At 43.8% G+C, this 23683-nt stretch overlaps 2 protein-coding genes across 2 annotated transcripts; both read right to left on the bottom strand.

Annotated features, from left to right (window-relative positions):
• Positions 1–580: 580 nt before the first annotated feature.
• Positions 581–8652, bottom strand: LOC139412171 (neuronal acetylcholine receptor subunit alpha-3-like). The gene is made up of 6 exons (XM_071158988.1): positions 8592–8652; positions 7496–7635; positions 4876–4920; positions 2566–2675; positions 804–2055; positions 581–706 (listed from the first exon to the last, which is right to left on the bottom strand). Exons 1-6 carry the CDS (start codon positions 8650–8652, stop codon positions 581–583), a joined length of 1734 nt encoding a protein of 577 aa, XP_071015089.1.
• A 3457-nt stretch (positions 8653–12109) lies between these two features.
• Positions 12110–22429, bottom strand: LOC139412170 (neuronal acetylcholine receptor subunit beta-4-like). Its single transcript, XM_071158987.1, has 6 exons — positions 22091–22429; positions 16209–16354; positions 15301–15345; positions 14723–14832; positions 13483–14560; positions 12110–12910 (listed from the first exon to the last, which is right to left on the bottom strand). The coding sequence occupies exons 1-6, from the start codon at positions 22137–22139 to the stop codon at positions 12746–12748; spliced, it is 1593 nt and encodes a 530-aa protein (XP_071015088.1). The 5' UTR covers positions 22140–22429; the 3' UTR covers positions 12110–12745.
• Between the last annotated feature and the right edge of the window lie 1254 nt (positions 22430–23683).

Here is a 23683-nt window from a genome sequence, read left to right as displayed (position 1 = left end):
TCATATTTCACAAATAAACAATATCAAAATGACTCGGTGATATTCAACATTCGAAAACATGATATGACTTCAATAAGCTGTGAAATTGACTTGAGATACTTGTTATGTACTTTTGGAAAGCCCCCTTTAAGCAGTCATTGCTATGTACATGTTTGGGATCCTTTGGTCCAATAGATGTTCCTTTAGTCACGGTCCTTTTGTTGACGATAGTGTGGTTCTTTGTGCCAGGCATAATCAAGTGACACTATGATGAAGTCATTAACACAAAGCAAACAAAAAGGGAATGGGTAGGCAGCAGTACGGGAGTTATACGTTGCCATGGTTTCAGAGTCTGGTCCTCAGGAGCTAAGTGATCACTACTACACCACACTTTAGCAATAAGAAACGTATCTACATACTGAGAAGTGACATGGAACAGCTGGCATCCGCTTGCCTTCCTCCATAATCTGGTTCCCTTCCGTTCACAGTATTGGTTCGTCTCAGCTTCTTTGGTCAGCATCACTGGGTGATACACAAAATGACTGTGCATGTATGATTTAAAACACTCAGTCACTGTGTAATTGCTGTGTGTATGAGTGGGTCACATATTGAACAATAGGAGGGGCTGGATAAAGAGCCCAGCGGTCCCCAGGATACACACCAAGATGAACACCCACAGGAATATCCTGTCGATCACCATGGCAACGTACTTCCAGTCATCCTGGACCTGAAAGACAGTTGTCAGAGACACTAAATGGTAGATATAGACCTTGAATATTTTCTTAGCTATTGCAAATGATACCATGTGATTCGTCTCGACTTACCTCCTTGGCTTCGTTCTGTATTCTCATGTTTTCGGCGATATACTTGACACTTTCCATGGCCTCCCTGACCTCCGGTGAGAAGTGAGGGGACAGAGTCTTCAGCCTGCCATCCAGAGACTCTGAGCTGGAGCAGGAGCTTCCACCGCCTCCACAAACCCCCCCAATCCCAGCAGACCGTCCTCCACTGTGGGTCCCGATGCTCCCCACCCCTCCACCCCCTCCTCCCGTCTCAGTGGGCAGCTTGGTGGACCTCTGATGCCAGCAGCAGTTGCAGCGGCCCTCGCGACACAGGAAGCTGGAGCCCGCATTAACCGAGTCACCACCACCACCCCCACCAAGGCTAAGGTTATTGAGGTTGGTGAGCTCCGTGCTGATGAAGAGGCGCTGTCGCTGGGCCAGGCTTGGGAGCACACTGGCAGCCACGGTGGAGACCAGGGCCTGGGGCTTCTGCTGCCCCTGCATGGTTCCTGTGGTGTAGACCACACAGGGCCGCGAGGCTTGGGGCATCAGCTGCTGAACCACCCCCCCAGGCAGCCTCTCAGGGTCCCTCTCCGGCCGGGTCATGAACATGACCCTGGGTAGAAGCCCCAGGAAGACACTGCGCACCCAGCACGGCATGGTGTGGGTCTTGGGCGTGCGGTAGTGCACGTTCAGCACGAACACGGTGATGACAATGGAGAGGGTGACGAAGATCATGGTGAAGAGGAGGTACTCCCCGATGAGGGGGATGACCAGCGACGTAGACGGGATGGTTTCGGTGATGACCAGGAGGAACACAGTGAGGGAGAGGAGGACGGAGATACAGAGGGTGATCTTCTCCCCACAGTCAGAAGGAAGGTAGAAGACCAGCACAGTGAGAAAGGAGATGAGCAGACAAGGGATGATCATGTTGATGGTATAGAAGAGAGGCAGCCGTCTGATGTACAGGGAGTAGGTGATGTCTGTGTAGATCTCCTCACAGCAGTTGTACTTGATGTCATGTTTGTAACCCGGGGCGTTGATAATCGTCCACTCGCCACTCTCCCAGAAGTCATGGAGGTTGATGGTGGAGCCAATCAGAACCAGGTCTATCTTGGCCTTGTCATACGTCCAAGAGCCAAACTTCATGGTGCAGTTCTGGTAGTCGAAGGGGAAGTAGGTAACGTCAATCTTGCAGGAGCTCTTGAAGATGGCCGGAGGGATCCAGGTCACATCCCCATTGTAGCGAAGCAGGGCCTTGGTCTTATCGTCCACCTGGAAATCTCCCACTGCACTGTGGCGCAGAGAGAGAGGGGAGGGGGGAGGAGACAGCGAAAGAAAGAGAGAAAGAAACAGTGGGGGGGAGAGGGAGAGAGATAGAGAGCGGGAGATAGAGGGAGAAAGAGAGGGAAAGAGAGAGAGAGAGAGAGAGAGAGAGAGAGAGAGACAACAGGGATGGAGGAGGGTGGATGAATCGTTGAAGATTACACTGGAAGGATGTAATATAAACAACAGACTATTGTCCCTCAGCTAAATTCATCAGAAAGAAGCCCTGAGGCTCCATCATTTGATAACACTGTCTAATAAACTTTACATGCACGCCATTAAGAATATTTAGTAACTACATAAATGATCTACAGTATATGATGGTGTAATATAAGAAATGAGTGTCATGTCCTGGTTTTGGATCATCTACTCTGTCATTTCAACGTCATCGAAGAATCCTTGAACTCAGTTATGCACGGTACATATTATTATTGCAATTGCATGGATATATATTGTTGTGTAGACTCAATAAACTCACTTATTGTACAGCACGATATCTGGCTTCCATATCCTGCTAGAAGGCACTCGAATGAACTCCACTCCTCCAAAGTTTTTGGGATCCCACCTCAGTTTGTAGTCATTCCAGATCTGAAGAGGTAATAGGTTGTCTCATATCATTAGATAATAGTCTTTTATAAAAGCCACACACATTTCAAATTCTACATTCTATATGTTTGATCCATTGACAATTAACGGGTGGCCACCTTTTTTGAACCACATATCCACATCTGTGTTTAACCCTCATTCATCTTATACATGACCATCTGTTTGTCAACATACCTAGTATAAAGGACCGTGTGTATATGGTAACAACTCAGTCACAGTCAATACAGCCGAGCCAGTCAAAAGAGGGTTGTGAAGAACCACTTAATCGAAAAGTGTGGCCATCCGTTAATTGAATGGTTAATTAGAAGAAACAGTTATGGCTTTCCTTTGACCTAAGAGGGAGAATATATAAGTGACACAGTCCTACAGCAGAGAGGTTGTGTCTCCCCTGAGACCTGATCCATGACCTCCAGGTCCACAACTACTATTTTATCTAATTAACCATTCAATTAAGGATGGCCACGTTTTTCGATTAAGTGGTTCTTCACAACCCTCTTGTGACTGGCTCAGCTGTATTGACTGTGACTGAGTTGTTACCATATACACACGGTCCCTTATACTAGGTATGTTGACAAACAGATGGTCATGTATAAGATGGATGTTAAACACAGATGTGGATATGTGGTTCAGATTAATATGGATCTGGAAACTAGCTCCGGTTCATTTCCCTCAGAATGAGCTCATCCCAGCGTGTATCACGACAATATCAGCAGCACCAACCATGTGACAAAACCAGCAAACCATGCAACAGTACAGTCCCTTGTATTCTCTGTAGCACCACACCATGTGATCATATACTGTGCCTTTCCTCTGGATAGAAATGTAACCCAGTCGTGTCACATCATCTCTGAGTAGAAATGTAACCCAGTCATGTCACATCATCTCTGAGTAGAAATGTAACCCAGTCATGGCACATCAGCTCTGGGTAGAAATGTAACCCAGTTGTGTCACATCATCTCTGAGTAGAAATGTAACCCAGTCATGTCACATCATCTCTGGGTAGAAATGTAACCCAGTCATGGTACATCATCTCTGGGTAGAAATGTAACCCAGTCATGGTACATCATCTCTGAGTAGAAATGTAACCCAGTCATGTCACATCATCTCTGGGTAGAAATGTAACCCAGTCATGGTACATCATCTCTGGGTAGAAATGTAACCCAGTCATGGTACATCATCTCTGGGTAGAAATGTAACCCAGTCATGGTACATCATCTCTGGGTAGAAATGTAACCCAGTCGTGGCATATAATCTCTGAGTAGAAATGTAACCCAGTCATGGTACATCATCTCTGAGTAGAAATGTAACCCAGTCATGTCACATCATCTCTGGGTAGAAATGTAAACCAGTCATGGTACATCATCTCTGAGTAGAAATGTAACCGAGTCGTGGCATATCATCTCTGAGTAGAAATGTAACCTAGTCATGGTACATCATCTCTGAGTAGAAATGTAAACCAGTCATGTCACATCATCTCTGAGTAGAAATGTAAACCAGTCATGGTACATCATCTCTGAGTAGAAATGTAACCCAGTCATGGTACATAATCTCTGAGTAGAAATGTAACCCAGTCATGTCACATCATCTCTGAGTAGAAATGTAACCCAGTCATGTCACATCATCTCTGGGTAGAAATGTAACCCAGTCATGGTACATCATCTCTGAGTAGAAATGTAACACAGTCATGTCACATCATCTCTGGGTAGAAATGTAACCCAGTCATGTCACATCTTCTCTGGGTAGAAATGTAACCCAGTCATGGTACATCATCTCTGAGTAGAAATGTAAACCAGTCATGTCACATCTTCTCTGGGTAGAAATGTAACCCAGTCATGGTACATCATCTCTGAGTAGAAATGTAAACCAGTCATGTCACATCTTCTCTGGGTAGAAATGTAACCCATATCATCTCTGGATATTATCTCTGGATATCATCTCTGGATATTATCTCTAGATATTATCTCTGGATATTATCTCTGGATATCATCTCTGGTTGTGATACAGCCTTGATTCAGACCATGGTCTGTAGTGATGCCTCTAGCACTGAGATGCAGTGCCTTAGACCGCTGAGCCACTCGAGAGCCCAGTAGGTCAGGTAGGTCAGGTAGATGTAGTGGAGTGATTTGTTTAAACAGTAATTAATATACACATACAGTAGGAGATGGATGAAGATTGTACTTACATGTCTCAGCCACAGGTTTGTCTCCATAATCTGGTTAACTTCATCCTGAGAAACAGAAAATAAGAATTTACTCTCAGAAGGACAAGTTGACCAGAGGCAAAATTCAGGGGTTCATGAACTGTAGGAATATTTCAGAGTTAGAAAGGGGGCACACTGTCAGGAGAAATCATCTTCCATACAGGATGGCAGGGTGAACAGAGCGTTCTGTCCTGGGTCTAACCCTGGCTGGAGTTACACAGGGAGGAGGACACTATACTGAGAGGAGAGGAACACCTGAGTCCTCCAGCCCAGAGGCATGCCATTGACTATATGATGGCTTCAACCTCTAGGCCCTCAGGCTCCAGGCTGTCTCTCAGGATGTGCTAGTTAGGGCCTGACACTGTCTCAGCTCAGGTGGAAGGGAAGAGGGGGGTATGGAAAAATAAAAAAAAATAGAGAAAGAAGGAGAGAGAGGGAGATTCTCAATTGGGCAAAAGTCTGTCCTTTCCTCAACTCCTCTGTCCTCCTCTCCTCCATGACCAAGAAACCGATAAATGGTTGAGTGGTTGAGGAGAGTGTCAATAGGTTAGTAGGCGAACGGAGAAGTGTCCTCCACTCCTCTATATCCTCCTCTCACAGAGGATACCTTTCGGTGGCTAGTGTGGAAGTGTTTTAGAATCTGTGACACACCCTTTGAATCATCTGCTGTTTTTTTACAAGGAGAAAAGTATCTTCTTATCTATAAAATGTTTTCTACAACCAGCTTAATCAGTTTTGACCACTTTACACATGTATTTAGAGATTCCACCCCTATAAACGTTATTTGCCTGAGTGGAGAAGGAGAGTCTCATTTCATACAAGCGCATTTGTTTCCATGTTTCCAATTACCCTCTCAATTCCCTTTGAGGACGGAGGAGAGGAGGTGAACAAAAACAATTTAGATTTTCCCAGACAGACAGACAGACCAACAGACCGACGGACAAACAGACAGACAGAACCCAGCTCATAACATTAACCATTCATGTGTCCTGATGAGCTCCCAAGAGACACTCCAGGTGTTGGCTCTAAGATGAGGAAGACTGCTGCAGGTCGATACAGTACAGGTGGTTCTGGGGTTGCAGAAACTAGGCCAGCCCTGTATGTCCCTCCAGGCAGACTGTGGAACCAGTGACTGTATATTATTTAAATGAGAGATTATGTCTGAGCCACCTGGAAGAATGGGCGTTTTAAATAAGCTAATAGTCCAAGCTGTAAGTAGACTGAAGTATCCCAGTTGTAGAGGGGTGTGAGGCGTGGGGAGGAAATAATGGTAATCCATCAAAACAGGAAGTTCTTCTGTGCTGTTAAATGGGCTGAGGTCAGGGAAATATGAGAAATACTCTTATCTCTGTGTCATGTTCAGTAAAGAGAGGTTCTGGCTTGGAGCCCAGTTCCTCCAAAGGAAAGCTCTACAGAGGATATTTACTGAAATGAAATCGACTCGTTGTGGTCGTGTTTTATTCCATATTTAACATGAACTTGCTCACAATGTGGAAGCATAATAAACACAGATCTTGACAAGACATGGATAAGTGGTCCTTGACTGAATGTACCTAGCTTCTATCTGTTACACTAATCACACAGGTTATTCCACTGCTAGTTGTATATGGCCTGATGTAGCACAAAGTGGCCCAAATGTGTTGTTCTTCTATGTTATAAAGTATACACAGGGAGTAAGTTCCTGAGTAATTTTATGTGGCAATACCCAGCACATCAAGATCCCTGTTACATAAGGGTCCAGACAGTATTGTGCTAGAATAATACATCTGTTTATTTGTGAATGACGCCCTTCCTCCCTCCCCTTTTTTGTGTAATTAAAGTAATCCACTCTGGGGCAGTTTGAGGCTGGCGAAACAGCTGCCGCTCTCCTCGTCCAATCTCCTCACAGTGCGCCCGGCCAAAACCAGGCATTAAAACCAGGAGCACTCATTCGAAGTGGCAGTGATTGAGTGAAAGGGGCTGCCTACTCAGAGATGGGAGGAGTGAGGGAAGAGCTGAAATTTCCCATCTTCTCTTGGCCAACCACACACCCACGCAGCCGTTCGCTGTGACAGGCTCCGTTGGGTCCAGGCTCAGGCTGATATCACCCACTGGCCCCAGAGAGTCTCATTTACAGCAGGACACATCTCAGGTGTCCTGGATAGCACCCAAACCATGAACAACTCTTCACATTGGTCCCTCATATGAGACCATTCACATATAGTTGAGTTTGACCCCTGCATCCTCCCATACAGCTGCTCTCAACATGGGCTTTCATCACCCTGAATCAATGCATATTCATTTAAGAGAATGCACAGAGGCTCTGTGCTCAATACGTTATTTATGGAATGAATTGTTTCTCCCTGTCAGAGCCTGGCCTTTCACAGACTGTACTGTGTGATATATACACTCCACTGGCCGAGAGTGGAACTCTCAAACCCCAGGGAGACATACAGCACAGCAGAGGCACTGAGGACGCAGTCAACATCTCTCTCTCTCTCTCTCTCACCCACACACACACGCGCACGCACACACACGCACGCGCGCGCGCACGCACACACACACACACACACACACACACACACACACACACACACACACACACGCTCACACAAACACTCACCACTTTGACCAGCTGGGACATGGACACCTCAAACTGCACGATAACTGGTTCAGACACATTCTCCACTGGGCGGATGTACTGATTGTAGCTGGAGAATATCACTGAGAACAACCTGTGTTCTGCCTCAGAGCAGGAGCCTCCTGAATAAGAGAGGTGGGGGTGGAGGGTTAGACATAGACAGCATCAGTAAAACTTAAAGCACCTGTTGTAGCCTATGGTGATGGAGTGGACAAGTCATCTTTCAGTATTCATGTTGTAGAGTAGACTGATCCTGAGTGACTAATTATTTTGGCCTTATTTGGTGTTCTCCTTAGCCAATGACAATCCCTCAATTGTCCCTATTTTCTAACTATATACTATATTTTCGTCCCTGAGTTGATTCAACAGGTTGGTTAGTTTATTCGTTTTCAGTTAGACAGTTTTTTCCCAGCTTAGATTGCCAAGCAGGGAGAGTGGCATTATTTTCTTTGAAGGTCAGATTTCATACAGTAGCCTAATGCAAACGACTCAGACAGTAGGTTACCTTGGAATCAAAGATATCACACATCTGAGTGACCGTAGATTTACATCAAATGTCAGCAACATGCTTTGCTTTTCAATAAAATAAATAAATGTACAACCATTTATCAATTGTTTATATATAATGAATGGCACGTACCGTTTAAAATAAAATAAAATAGGTGCGACAAATATGGGAATGGTTTATAACGTTGACGTCTTTGCTGAAAGTATTAGGATATAGCCCATAACGAACAAAATGTCAGTTCTCCTGATTTTGAGGTTCACTAAAAACATCAGGAAACCACACAAATCAGATATTTAAAATGTCTTCTTCTTAATCAATGACATCCACGCCAACAAATGTAAAAAAAACAATAAGCCAATAACTAAAATATAATATTTAATTTATATTAATTGTGACCTTTATAGGCGTTACAAGTATGGGCTATCCATGCAACAAATACTCCGTTTTATCATTGTCATTATTGGCCATCATTATGTTCGGTATCTGATATTACTTGAATTGAATACAGTATGATTGCACTTAAAGCAACAAGTAGAGGGCTCATATCAAGGTAAACTATACACTACTCACCCGACAAATGGGGGAAAAAGAACGAACAGGAGGAAAAAATGAAGAAAAATGGGGCGTTCATTGTTAAGGACTGCAGAAAATGAATCCTCAATCTATCAGGACACGGACGACAGAAGGAGGCAGAAGAAGAGAGAAAGTGGGAAGTGGAAGTAATAAAAGCGCGCGGTGCCGACAAGCTGCTACAGATGCTGGGGAGCAACGAGTGAGGGAGGGATGCAGGAGAGGGAGGGTGCGAAACCAGGGTAGTCAATCATAACGTCGCCACTTTAACCCCCACGGCCGGGTACTTTCAGGAATTTGAGTCACCTCGCCATTAGACTGCTTTCATATTCGACGTTTGTATATACTGTATGTATCACTAATAACGATTTGATTTGATTTCAGGCGTAGGCCTGTAGAATGCAGTCTGTCAACTCAACAGAATCGATAACTGATCGTTCAATTCTATTTGGGTGGGGCTAGGAGACTATTTGGGTGGAGGTATGAGGACGTTACTGGAGTTAAGTTTACAAATTCAAACGACATTTCTTGTTGACAGTGAATTTATTTATTTTATTTTTATTTCACCTTTATTTAACCAGGTAGGCTAGTTGAGAACAAGTTCTCATTTGCAACTGCGACCTGGCCAAGATAAAGCATAGCAGTGTGAACAGACAACACAGAGTTACACATGGAGTAAACAATCAACAAGTCAATAACACAGTAGAAAAAAAGAGAGTCTGTATACATTGTGTGCAAAAGGCATGAGGAGGTAGGCGAATAATTCAAATTTTGCAGATTAACACTGGAGTGATAAATGATCAGATCATTTATCAGGTCATGTACAGGTAGAGATATTGGTAGATACCTATACAGGTAGAGATATTGGTGTGCAAAAAAGCAGAAAAGTAAATAAATATAAACAGTATGGGGATGAGGTAGGTAAAATTGGATGGGCTATTTACCGATAGACTATGTACAGCTGCAGCGATCGGTTAGCTGCTCAGATAGCAGATGTTTGAAGTTGGTGAGGGAGATAAAAGTCTCCAACTTCAGCGATTTTTGCAATTCGTTCCAGTCACAGGCAGCAGAGAACTGGAACGAAAGGCGGCCAAATGAGGTGTTGGCTTTAGGGATGATCAGTGAGATACACCTGCTGGAGCGCGTCCTACGGGTGGGTGTTGCCATCATGACCAGTGAACTGAGATAAGGCGGAGCTTTACCTAGCATGGACTTGTAGATGACCTGGAGCCAGTGGGTCTGGCGACGAATATGAGCCAGTGGGTCTGGCGACGAATATGTAGCGAGGGCCAGCCGACTAGAGCATACAGGTCGCAGTGGTGGGTGGTATAAGGTGCTTTAGTAACAAAACGGATGGCACTGTGATAAACTGCATCCAGTTTGCTGAGTAGAGTGTTGGAAGCTATTTTGTAGATGACATCGCCGAAGTCGAGGATCGGTAGGATAGTCGGTTTTACTAGGGTAAGTTTGGCATGAGTGAAGGAGGCTTTGTTGCGGAATAGAAAGCTGACTCTAGATTTGATTTTAGATTGGAGATGTTTGATATGAGTCTGGAAGGAGAGTTTACAGTCTAGCCAGACACCTAGGTACTTATAGATGTCCACATATTCTAGGTCGGAATCATCCAGGATGGTGATGCTAGTCGGGCGTGCAGCGAACAGTTGAAAAGCATGCATTTGGTTTTACGAGCAGTTGGAGGCCACGGAAGGAGTGTTGTATGGCATTGAAGCTCGTTTGGAGGTTAGATAGCACAGTGTCCAAGGACGGGCCTAGAGTATACAGAATGGTGTCGTCTGCGTAGAGGTGGATCAGGGAATCGCCCGCAGCAAGAGCAACATCATTGATATATACAGAGAAAAGAGTCGGCCCGAGAATTGAACCCCGTGGCACCCCCATAGAGACTGCCAGAGGACCGGACAGCATGCCCTCTGATTTGACACACTGAACTCTGTCTGCAAAGTAGTTGGTGAACCAGGCAAGGCAGTCATCAGAAAAACCGAGGCTACTGAGTCTGCCGATAAGAATATGGTGATTGACAGAGTCGAAAGCCTTGGCAAGGTCGATGAAGACGGCTGCACAGTACTGTCTTTTATCGATGGCGGTTATGATATCGTTTAGTACCTTGAGCGTGGCTGAGGTGCACCCGTGACCGGCTTTACGTGCATTATACAATCTACTATTGTTCTTCAAGTCACAATGGACAGAAGAAGAGCTAGGAAAAAGATTAAACAGCAGCGTTACGATAAAACACTCACAACGCACCAATGTGTTTTAAAGTGTGTGCAAGGTATTCAAGCAAAATTCCTGGAAAAATATGATGGGGGTAGTTCCAAGAGAGGTCATCGATTGAGTCTGAAAGACGCTCTCAACTGTACTCACATCAAAGCCCACACAAAGCCCAGGCCAGGCCAGGCACCCCCACCCCCAACCCCCTCTTGACAAGCAACCTTCACACACCTCCATTAACCTGCAACCCCATTTTAATGTATTACTTTGGATGCAGCTTCAAACTATCAATCCACCTTCATTAAGATTAGGAATCCTGCCTATTGCCAAGGTTTCTCCTAAGGTATGTCAAAAATAATAATGGCCTGCTGCTGTATACAATTCTGTGGGCTGTGTTATCATGTTACATCTGTGCTTATCGAGCTGATGAAGCAGATGTGTGCTGCTATGTTATTGTCAAGCCAGTGTAGCTGTATAGTTAAAGCATTATTTACAGTTATTTGAACACTATTATTGTAATTCCACCCCCAAAGTTCAGACAAAACAAACACCAGAAACATTAACATCAGGACATAGGTATAATACTACAAACATTGGCAAGACAGACCAGCAAAGATGATAAAGATCCCATTTAATAAAATAGGCTACTCTTTCGGAGAGGTGTAAGTAACTCTATTGGCATAAAACATATATATACGTCATTAGGTCAAAAGCACCCAGCTTGCACACTTCCTAGAAGTCGGTGCGATATACTTAAACACCCCAGCAGGCAGGCTGCTGTTTAAACTGTCAGTGTAATCACATATCATCCGTTGAGGTAGGAGATTCACATGTTTAATGAGTCAGGAACAAAGCTGCTTTGCCTTGTCATTAGCAGCTGATGTGACAGAAAGTCGGTGATTAACAGGGCTCTGGCGATTGATCAAAGGAGAGATTGATACCTATAGCAAGAGAGTCCGTGCAATGTCAACGGATGTGTTGCCAGAGTGGGCATCTACAATGTGGCCAGTAGATGGCACAATATGTAACTTCTCGTGTGGCTGTCAATGTTTCACTATTAGGCTTACTGCCTTTAGGTTTATGCTTCTGTCTTTATGTTTCTGGCTTTATGCTTCTGTCTTTATGCTTCTGTCTTTATGCTTCTGTCTTTATGTTTCTGTCTTTATGCTTCTGTCTTTATGCTTCTGTCTTTATGCTTCTGTCTATGCTTCTGTCTTTATGCTTCTGTCTTTATGCTTCTGTTCATAGATAAATCAGGAAACTTACATATAACCAAATAAAAAGTACAAATATGTTTTTAAACTGGAACTGTTTATTGCATCAAAATCCTACATCTGTGGGGAATATCCCCCGTAATTCACAGGTTATAGACTTGTAACTCATACACCAACTCATTTTATATATGGGGTGTATCAGTTAGGAGGCCTCTTAATATTCTAATTTGCACTTTGAAAATTGCTTTAACTGAGTCAAGCTATTTTATCTAATCACACTGAACATAATTTCATGAAGTACTCCACCACTTTAGACTTTATTGGGTGTTAATGAATTTAACCAAACTCACTGAACTTTTTTATACATTTATAGATTTTTTTTCATGACACTTTTACATCTCAACAACAGGGTGATGATATAACATGGATAGGAGTCAAATGATATCTGACATATCTCTCTGTATTATGTGGGTTATTACTCCACCCGGGTAATGCTTGTACTTTCAGTCTAGTTTTCGAGGGACATATTTGTATCTCTGCTTCAGCTACATGAAAAAAAGTCAACTCTTCATTGTACCGTTGTGTCACGTTAGGACCAGGAAATAGAAACAGAAAGAGATACAGAGACTTGTATTGCTGTAGGCCACATGGCGTTGGTTGATGTTCTATGACCCTTGTTTCTATGTATGACCCCCATACGTCTTGGGGGGGGGTTCAGGTACGGGGTGTGTCTGAGCTGGGCTGCTGGATGGGGACTATTGAATGCTGAAATAGAGGCTGGAGGAAGAGACCCAGGGTTCCAGTCACACACACTATTATAAAGATCCACAGGAACATACGGTCCACCACCATTGCCACATACTTCCAGTCCTCGATCACCTGGGAACACACAGAGAACAAGGTATGGTCACATTACTGTCATGCACCTGTGACATGCAGAAATTGGGTATGGGGTACAATATGTGATTGAGTAAAAAATTATGCAAATGTAATATAAGATGAAGAGACAAAGCGAAATCACCAGTCTAAATATTACTGAGCCAGACCTTGTAGAAGCTATTGACCCTTTCACCCCTCTCCTCTGCTGTCCTTAGCCGTTTTTGAAAGTGGACATTTTTCAAGCCTGGTCACCTCACTTTTACATTGATTTGTTTAAGAAAACGACCTATTACAACAGTCTGGGTTATTTTACTAGATGTTATTCTCAACTACCTCACATCCTAGTATTCTTCATTCCTGGTCTTTGAGGACCACAGCGTGTGCAGGCTTTTGTCCTAGCCCAGCACTTACACAACTGGTCCAGCTGATCAAGGTCATGATCATTAGTGTAGCCAGGTGTTAAAGTACTAAGCTGTACACACTACGTCTCTCCAGGACCAAGGATTAAAAAAACACTGCTTTGAGCTCCTTTCACAACACTAACCCCATGGACACGGTCATGGTTCACTTACATTCTGGTTATCATCGTCCCCCATCATGTGATCAGCCACGAAGCGGACCCCATCCACTGCCTCCTGGACATCTCCCCCCCAGTCTGGGCTGCCTCTCTGACGGAGGTCCTGGGAGGAGGGGAAGCTGTTGGGCAGGAACTCGGTGGAGCGGGCCTCCCCCTTCCTGAAGGTGTGGGTGTACCCCAGCGGAGCTGTGACTTTGTTGTAAAAGTGTCCCGGGGAGGCGAAGGCCGAGGCAGAGGAGAGGAAGGCAGAAGAGGAAGACATGGCGGCAGCGGTGGCTGTTTTGGGCGTGGTGGTGGCAGGGTAGCCCAGGTCCGCCAGGATGGACCTGCGAGCTCGGAGTTGTCTCTGCTGGCGTAGCCGCTGGCGGGCAGAGTTATTCTGCGGGCGTCTCATGAAGAGTAGATGGGGCAGCTTGTTGAGGAACACTACCTTGACCCAGGAGGGCATGGTGTGTGTGCTGGGGGAGCGGTGGTGTACGTTGAGCACACACACACTGGTAATGATAGAGAAGGTCACCAGTACCATGGTGAACATTAGGTACTTCCCGATCAGAGGCACGTCCAGCGAGGTGGGAGGGACGATCTTGGAGATCAGGAGGAGGAACACAGTGAGGGCCAGGAGGACTGAGATACACAGTGTCATCTTCTCCCCACAGTCAGACGGCAGGTAGAACACCAGGATGGCCAGAGAGGTGATGAGGACACAGGGGATGATTAGGTTGATGGTGTAGAACAGCGGCTTCCTCTTGATGATGAAGTCATAGGTGAGGTCCACGTAGGTAGGATCCAGAGGGTTAACTGTCCGCCTGCCCGGCAGGGCCAAGATGTCCCATTCCCCACTGGGAGTGAAGTCGTCCATGCTGGCCACCCCTGTCTTCAGGACCAAATCGAGCTCGGTGTGGTCGTAGGTCCATGACCGGAACTTTAGCGTGCAGTTCTGCTGGTCAAAGGGGAAGTGCTTGACCTCGATCTTGCAGGCACTCTTATAGATGGCCGGAGGCAGCCAGACGATGCTGCCGTTGAACTGGACAATGGCATTGGTGAAGACTGTTACCTCATAGGTTCCATCCGCACTATGGAGAGAGTGATGAGGGAGGTAGGGGGAGAGGACAGAAACATATTATGTCTTTATGAGAAAATGTATTACAATCACAAGTTAGATTTTCGTGATCCGTAAATTACATGAGAAAATGTGTTCATCATTTGGAAAATATATCTGGACAATGAATACTTACTTGTTATAGAGCACAATATCAGGTAGCCAGATGTGTCTGGAAGGAATACGAAGCTTGTCAATGCCATCATATTGAGAAGGGTCCCATGATAGCCTGTAGTCATCCCAGTGCTGGAGAGACAGGGGGTTACATATTTTACATTGTAGTTATTTCGCACACACTCTTATCCAGAGCAACTTAGATAAGCAATTAGTGTTAAGTGCCTTGCTCAAGGGTACATATAGACATGTTTCACCTAGTCGGCTCAGGGATTCGAACCAGCGACCTTTCGGTTACTGGCCCAGCGCTCTTAACTGATAGGCTACCCTCACTGTTCTGACTGTTACACTCAGTCACATAAGGACTCTCTGCCAACACCAGATCATTTCCAATTACACAATTAATTATCATTGAAATGAAAAGTGGTGAAGGGTGTGGGCACAATTATCATTCTGTTCTGTTCCGGATTGTCTGAGTCAGAGGCATAGTTCTGCTTCAATTCAGGTTCAATGAGAAGGACACTGGAGCTGGAGACGGACGAGGGGGACAGACTAAGTAATGAATGATTAATAGGATAGGACCATAATCTTCACAATTACCTGTGTGAGCCAAACATTGGTGGTCATAATCTGCTCTCTCTCATTCTGGAAATTAAAAAGGCGGAGTGTTAGCTTCATTTAAAAACAGATTATTTACTATACAATACACAAAGCATGTTGAATGACAAAACACACATACAGACTCCAGCACACATTCCTCTAGTGCACATGCTTGATTTAAAAGAGAGTAAAAGTGAGAGATGTGTTTCCACGCTGAATAAATTCCCTGCACATGGGGTCAATTGTTAAGATAAATGACACCCTCGCCTGGGACACATCTGCCATCTGAGCGCCGTTGGACCTGTTGATAAATCCACAGAGCGCTTGCATCAACTCTGAACAGCAAGTAAAACGAACACCCCTAAAAAGGAGTGGGCAGCAGAGTGGGCAAACCTCCAATGCACGCAGCAGCACAATGCTTTAAAACAAATATGTCACACTTCATTACACTTTACAGGACATTCAAATTTCAATTACCAAATAGGAGGACAATAAGAAGCCATAAACAGAGAATGTATGTGTTCTGGTGATATTCTCTGGGCCATGCCAGGGCAGGGAGGAAGGGAGGACCCTGTAAATCAGTGTGGGACTCCAACGTCCTCTCCTGAGGCAGCTTTACAGCTCTTTCTTAGGCAATGTGCTGAAGTTTCAATCTGGACATGACAGAGATGGAGAGCCCTGCCAGATCCATCCTATACCCATGCTGTCATTAGGGCCAGGGCCTTTCAGTAGAATGTGTGTAAGTAATTAACATGGTTGCCACTGACTCCTCTGAGCTCTGCTCTCCCTTTCTGTTCTCTCATCTCTGCTCTCTCCTCTCCCTCTGTGGTCTCCCTCATCTGCCCCATCTCTCCTCTCCGTCTCAGGGCCTCTACCTGGCTCTATGGAATGGCTATCATGAGACTGACCACACTGATGAGTTGGGCCAGGGACACCTGTAGTTTGACAGTGACTCGCTCTGTCCTATTCACAGCTGGGCGGATCAGCTTGTTGTAGCGATCGTTTCTAAGCAGCCAGTTCATCAGTCGCTCCTCTGAGTCCGCACAACTGCAACCTGTGGAAAGAGTCAACAGTGATTTGGAGATAATTGCGGGAAATAGTCAGAGTTGGTACCTTTATTGCAATTGTGGTATGACAATGAAAAAACTAGATTACTGTGTGATTAAAAAAAGACCCACTGGCTGTATCTGTTGTGTTTAGTCACTGGTTTTATAGCTGGACTGTCACGCCTGTCTTTTTATGTTGTTTCATGGAGCATGTTTCATGGCCCTGTATGGACTGGATGAAGACTGTGTTGCCGACTTCAGTCTTTCAGTCTTTCAGCTCCCCAACCCAGGACAAAGAGGAGCAGATCAAAACACCTAATGTGACACTTCCTGGTTTTTATACCCGTGCACCTGGAAGTGTTTAATATCACTCCAAACAAACTGAATGTCTGATAGGGCTTGGGCTGTGTTAAATAGATAAGAAAATAATATATGAGGGCTTTGGAGCTTTTCTGCAGAATAATTTACTGTATATCCATGATATGGGAGGGAAGATGTTTCTGCAGAATGTTAACAATTCTGCTGTTGCAGAGCCAGAGCCTAAATCCACATGATCAGCCATGAGCTCCAGCCATGAATACCACCACGATGCGCAAGTCAGTTTACCCCCCCCCCCCTCCCCGAAAGAGGAAGGACAGGGAGGCAGAGATGATAAAACACTCTCTCTTCCACCAACAACCCTCTCTTCCCCCACCAGCCCTCCTCTATAGTGAGTAATGCTCTGTCATACAGTAGCAGAGAGTAGCTGAGTAGAACAGTCAGGAGTAATCGTTTTGGAGAAAAATGCTTAGTCAAATGGTACATACCCTGAAGTAATCTTTACAATAGCTGCTATGACTGTTGCACTGAAAAATATTAATTTGAAGATTCATGGTTTGATATTTGGTATTTTATTAGGATCCCCATTAGCTGTTGCGATAGCAGAAGCTACTCTTCCTGGGGTCCACACAAAACATGAAACATTAAATAATACTGAACATTAATAGACAAGAACAGCTCAAGGACAGATACATACATACATTTAAAATGTTACGTAGCCTACATTTTAGGACATACACACAATATCTATATCAAATAGGGGAGAGGAGTTGTTTTTTTTAAACCAGGTTTGCTGTTTTCTTGAGCAATCTTGGATGGAAGGGAGTTCCATGCAATCATGGCTCTTTATAATACTGTACATTTTCTTACATTTGTTCTGGATTTGGGGACTGTGAAAAGACCCCTGGTGGCATGTCTGGTGGGGTAAGTGTGTGTGTGTCCGTGCTATGTGTAAATTGACTATGCAAACCATTTGGAATTTTGAACACATTGTTTCTTATAAAAACAAGAAGTGATGCAGTTAGACTCTCCCCTAATTTTAGCCAAGGGAGACTGGCATGCATAGTATAGTTTCAAATTTACAGATTATGGTAGGTAAAAATAAGATACATGTTTATACTATAGATCTCTTCCAAATAGTGTATTATCAGACAGGCCCATTTGCCAGTTTGTGCCAGGCATTTACCATAAATCCTAATTATTGAGGAATAGTTTCATGTAGAGTTGAGAGTTCAGGAGTGTTCAACAGACAATAGACTGGTGCATGTGTTCATGGGTACCCTATCATCAGTCACTTGGCTGGACTCCCATCAAACACAATGGGTCCTCTACAAGACAGATGGCATATTGTCAAACATCCACACTCCTTACCCAGAGGTGAAGGGCACTGGCCAGTGAGAGAGCAGGCAACTCAAACTACTAATCACTACCTGCTGAGAAGGGCTATTACACTGTCCCTGTGTGTGTGTGTGTGTGTGTGTGTGTGTGTGTGTGTGTGTGTGTGTGTGTGTGTGTGTGTGTGTGTGCGTGCGTGCGTGCGTGCGTGCGTGCGTGTATCAACAGGGTCTTGAAAAGGGGAGACAGCCTATAGGGAGGAGGTAAGAGACCTGGCGGTGTGGTGCCAGGACAACAACCTCTCCCCCAATGTGAGCAAGACAAAGGAGATGATCGTGGACTATAGGAAAAGAAAGGCCGAACAGGCCCCCATTAACATTGTCGGGCTGTAGTGGAGTGGGTCAACAGTTTCAAGGTCTTTGGTGTCCACATCACCAAAGAACTATCATGGTCCAAACATACCAAGACAGTCGTGAAGAGGGCACGACACCACCTTTTCCCCCTCAAGAAAGTGAAAAGATTTGCATGTGTCCCCAGATCCTCAAAAAGTTCTACAGCTGCACCATCAAGAGCATCCTGACCGGTTGCATCACCGCCTGGTATGGTAACTGCTTGGCATCTGAGCAGAAGGCGCTACAGAGGGTAGTACGTACGGCCCAGTACATCCCTGGGGCCAAGCTTCCTGCCATATAGGACCTATACACTACGCGGTGTCAGAGGAAGGCCCAAAAAATTGTCAAAGACTCAGTCAAAGACAGTCACCAAAGTCATAGACTGTTCTCTCTGCTACAGCACGGCAAGCAGTACCGGAGCGCCAAGTCTAGTTCCAAAAGGCTCCTTAACAGCTTCTACACCCAAGCAATGACTGCTGAACAATTAATCAAATGGCTATTCACATTGACACTGTTTATTATATATATACATAGTCACTTTACCCCTACCTACATGTACAAATTACCTCGACTAACCTGTACCCCCGCACACTGACTCGGTACCGGTACCCCCTGTATATAGCCTCGTTATTGTTATGTCATTTTCTCGTGTTATTTTTTATTTTACTTTTTAAATATTTTCTTAACTATTTCTCGAACTGCATTGTTGGTTAAAGGGCTTGTAAGTAAGCATTTCACGGTAAGCTCTACACCTGTTGTATTCGGCGCATGTGACAAATAACATTTGATTTGAATGTACATTCTTTTTAATGGCAACAATTTAAAAGTGTGGCGTTGACATTATGTTGATTGGCAGGAGAGGGCAGCGGTGTTAATAGAGTGACTAAATCAGCAATGGTTGACTTTTAAAAAGGTTACTCTGCTCTAAACTCCAGAATACTGCATTCTCAAAAATTGCATCTATGACGAGATTTGGAGGTGCATAATGCAACCTTTCTTTTGACCCAATAGAAAACAGCAGGCAAAAACATCCTGTTATCTGGATTTCAGTGTTGGCCCTCAAGACATGTCAGAGGTCCTACTGATTACAGAACACTGTGGCATTTAGCAGTATGGTTAGAATATTACTGCCAGGTTCTCCACGCTGAGCACAGACAGACTATGTAGCCTGGTCACCAGCCAGGTCTGTGTGCCCTGGCTTTATTTTCAGGCCATACATGCTATAACAACGAACCAAACAAGACAGAGTGGACAAGTAAAATGCTACACATAGCATCTATCCCAGCTGTCAAATTCGCTTGCAAGAAGGTGCTGTAAATGGCCAGTGTACTGTATAGGCAAAGTGTGATATATGATCCTTTACTCTCCCAGTGACTTCCCTCTCTTCTTGAGAAGGGCCGGTCAGAGCTCCTTAATCATTGTTATTGTGGCCAATTGATGCCCATTTGTTGGAAACCTTTTAACCAAACTCCTCCTCTAACCACAGCACAGTGAATACACACATTTTTTCTATGATAATACCCAGAATGCCCTTATATTTGCTAACTTGTTGTAAAGGCTACTGTAACAGGTTTGACTTAGTGCCTCAGGATAAGAGAGATCATTTGCATTGAAATATACAATATACAGTGCCTTCTGGAAGTATTCAGACCCCTTGCCTTTTTCCACATTTTGTTACGTTACAACCTTATTCTCATCAATCCACACACAATACCCCACAATGACAAAGCAAAAACAGGTTTTTAGAATAAAAACAATATTACCATTTTTTTTATTCAAATCAAATCATTAACCAACAATGCAGTTTTAAGAAAAATACCTAAAGGAAAATAAGAAATAAAAGTAACAAATAATTAAAGAGCAGCAGTAAAATAACAATAGCGAGGCTATATACAGTGGGTACCGGTCTCTGGCTGGGCCACTCAAGGACATTCAGAGACTTGTCCAGGCCTCCGACCTCACTAATACTGAATGGAAGCATGTCCCCGCAGCAATGTTCCAACATCTAGTGGAAAGCCTTCCCAGATGAGTGGAGGCTGTTATAGCAGCAAAGGGGGGGACCAACTCCATATTAATACACATGATTTTGGAATGAGATGTTCGAGAAGTGATGTTATGGAAAAAAGGGGGAAAAAAGAAAGAAACAAATATATATATATATATGTTAAGTATGGTATGGTTACATAAGACAGAAGGTTATTTAAGGCAAAAAATGAAAGGTGGGTGGGCATATATTGCGAACATCTAACGTAAACTTACCCCATTCTGTACAAATGTGCGCAACCGCAACATTCAAACGAGGCTACAAAGAAAACTAATGGGACTGTAGCGACTGTGTTGACGTCAAATTCGGGGGTGTGAACTAGGTTTCTACTCAAGCGTCGACATTTTTGAGTCATCATTGCATGCGATCATCATTCTCAAATCCGCTGTTTAAATCTAAGATCACTTTAGCACCGCCCCAAAAACCCGATTCAAATTCGACACAAACCTTCAAATGGGTATGTAATGACACATTATATAAACTCTTTATAGTGTTGTATTTACATTTTAGAGGCGATAAGGTGATAAGTTGGACAGATCGAGTGAAAAAAAGCAATTTTCCCACACATCTCCTCTCCTTCTCACTACCACGCATTAGTTTCGCTTCCCCACCCGATATTTGGGGCTCATTGCCTGCTTGAATTGTGCAGAAACGGGCAGCGTTTAGGTAATGTAATTGATTTTGTTGGAAAGGTGATAAATTGTGCTTTACAATGGTATTGACATTGCAGTTGATCTGGAAGTATTACGTTTTTGGGGCGCTAAAATAAGGGCAATTGTACGGACCAAGGCGATGTATGAGTTTAAGTTAGCAACCCAAAGGTTGAATTTTCAGTCTTATCACGAACAACTAGCTAATTATAAAATTTTCCACTACTTATTACTTTTTATCTACTTTGCAACTACTTAGCATATTAGCTAACCCTTCCCTTAACCATTTCAGCTAACCCTTCCCCTTTCACCTAACTCCTAACCTTAACCCCTAACGTAGCTAATGTTAGCCAGCTAGCTAGCATTAGTGTTAGCTACGTTGCCACAACAAATTGGAATTCGTAACATATCATACCCTTTGAAGATTCGTAACACTTTGTACATTTGCAAAATCGTATCATATTGTAGGTTTTGAATATTGGTAATATATCATACACATTGTAATTCATAACATATCATTTGAAATGGAGGATGGATATCCATAAATGAATACATACCATACCAAACGTAATTTATCATACTGAATGGAGTGTATCTGATTAAAGTAAATAATAAGAAACGCTCTTAGGCCAGGTTGGCTGATTAGCCTGTGAATGTTCTTCACTGCTTGTCCTATGTGCGAATCAATAAAGGGTAATACAAATATTGTTTTATTCTCTTGACAGTATTGTATCTAATTTATTTAAGACATGTGATTGTTGAAATTAATGCATCAATACATGTTGAACGATGTTCCTCTTTGATAATAAAATAAACACCTTTATGCACTCATGGAAATTAGGCATTAAATTAAATAATTTCTTACATGCACTGTTGGTGAATTACAAAAGTGAACCTCCTTTCTGAATATGTACAGTTATAACAACAAGAACAACAACCCATTGTAGAGAGATTTTTCAACTGAACTGACAATGCAATCGAAATTCACATACATTAAATACTTACGTTTTAACAAAGTGAAAAGGAAAGCGAGGAGAGTGAGAGTCCGAGTCATTTTGACAACAGTGCCACGAAATCCATCCGTGTCCTCATTCAGGAAGCCTAATAATAATAATAGGATCTAACGTGCTTACCGAGCATTCCCAACTCCTAAAAAGCTCCATACACGCGCGCCTGTCCGGCTCTACAAATAACGACACCCGCATTAGTTAGAACAAATGTTTACTGAAAACGGTGTGTCTGTACCAGGTTGAGATTTGCAGCAGCGTTGGGATAGAAACGAGACCCTTTCCCCAACATACACCGTTCCACCTTCCTTACTCGTTGCGCATCGCTCTCACACACACCATGATCTCCTGAGCGCAAATCTTGGATCGACTAATTGCTATTTTCCATTCTTCCTTCAATGTTGATACTTAACCATGTGATCTGTTATAGGTTATAGGCAGATTTCGGTGATACTACTTAGGCTATAAACAATCAAATTTATGACAATAAAAATGTTTTGTTTTCTTCATGTATTAATCCACAACAAAATCTATCAATCAAATGTATTTATAAAGCCCTTCTTACATCAGCAGATGTCACGAAGTGCTGTACAGAAATCCAGCCTAAAATCCCAAACAGCAGGCAATGCAGGTGTAGAAGCATGGTGGCTAGGAAAAACTCCCTAGAAAGGCAGGAACCCAGGAAGAAACCTAGAGAGGAACCAGGTTATGAGGGGTAGCCAGTCCTCTATCAAATCTATATTCATATGACCATATGTGCCCATAGTGCCATGGGTTGAATCTAGACCACTATATGTATGCTAGTTAAAAAATTAAAAAATAAAATATATATATATATATATATATATATATATGTATTATTTTCCCAATATCAAACCTGCCACATAAGTCACCAAAACAGCAATTAGGTCACAGGATGACCTACAGTAAGTTACCCTAAATGAGGATTTCACACTTAACTGACAATCAAGTGAACTGGAGCCCTTTATGACACTTTGTATTAGTGTCCATATTGTGTTAGACGATCAGAAGAGTGTCTGTCCCCTCATCAGATGGCATGAGTGTGCTGCACTTGGTGGGACCTCTCTCGCTCTCTCTCCCTCTCGCTCCCTCTTTCTCGCTCTCTCACACTCTCTCCCCCATCTCTCATTGTCTCTGACTTTTCCAACATGCACTTAGCTGTACCAGCCTATAGCCTACCTGTCTCTTTCAGTCACAGCACAAACACTCACTAATCCAACACTGACACAGACTCTGACCTCAGTTCCATGGCTTCCATGTCTGGATGCCCTGGCCAGATAACCACAGCTAATTCAAATTGTTTGTTTCCTGCTACATATCTTCTCTGGCTACCATGGTGGTTGTGTGATGAGTTGGGTGATTCAGTGACGTCACACAAGTTTGGTGAGGATGTTTACAAGGTCTGGTGGGTGATACACAACCCTGTGTCTCTGGGTGGGACAGAATTACAGCAGTGGACCCAAGTCAGTCCAATGACAGAGCATTCTCAGCCCAGTAGATTTACCGTCTGCACACTGCTCAACCCCTCATTATTATGGCCAATGAAGAAGCTGTATCAGAGAGAGCAAGA

The sequence above is a fragment of the Oncorhynchus clarkii genome, chromosome 6 (genome assembly GCF_045791955.1).
Source record: "Oncorhynchus clarkii lewisi isolate Uvic-CL-2024 chromosome 6, UVic_Ocla_1.0, whole genome shotgun sequence".
NCBI classification, from domain to species: Eukaryota; Metazoa; Chordata; class Actinopteri; order Salmoniformes; family Salmonidae; genus Oncorhynchus; species Oncorhynchus clarkii.
This window is presented reverse-complemented; position numbering and strand designations above follow the sequence as displayed.

Excerpts from the sequence above, each read along its gene's own strand:
- LOC139412170 (XM_071158987.1), bottom strand. The coding sequence starts at position 22,139 with ATGACTCGGACTCTCACTCTCCTCGCTTTCCTTTTCACTTTGTTAAAA. Across the intron at positions 14,833-15,300 it reads CCAATGTTTGGCTCACACAG|CACTGGGATGACTACAGGCT; the intron begins GTAATTGTGAAG and ends CTGTCTCTCCAG. Across the intron at positions 14,561-14,722 it reads GATATTGTGCTCTATAACAA|TGCGGATGGAACCTATGAGG; the intron begins GTAAGTATTCAT and ends CTCTCTCCATAG.
- LOC139412171 (XM_071158988.1), bottom strand. The coding sequence starts at position 8,652 with ATGAACGCCCCATTTTTCTTCATTTTTTCCTCCTGTTCGTTCTTTTTC. Across the intron at positions 4,921-7,495 it reads TGTCCCAGCTGGTCAAAGTG|GATGAAGTTAACCAGATTAT; the intron begins GTGAGTGTTTGT and ends TCTGTTTCTCAG. Across the intron at positions 2,056-2,565 it reads GATATCGTGCTGTACAATAA|TGCAGTGGGAGATTTCCAGG; the intron begins GTGAGTTTATTG and ends TCTGCGCCACAG.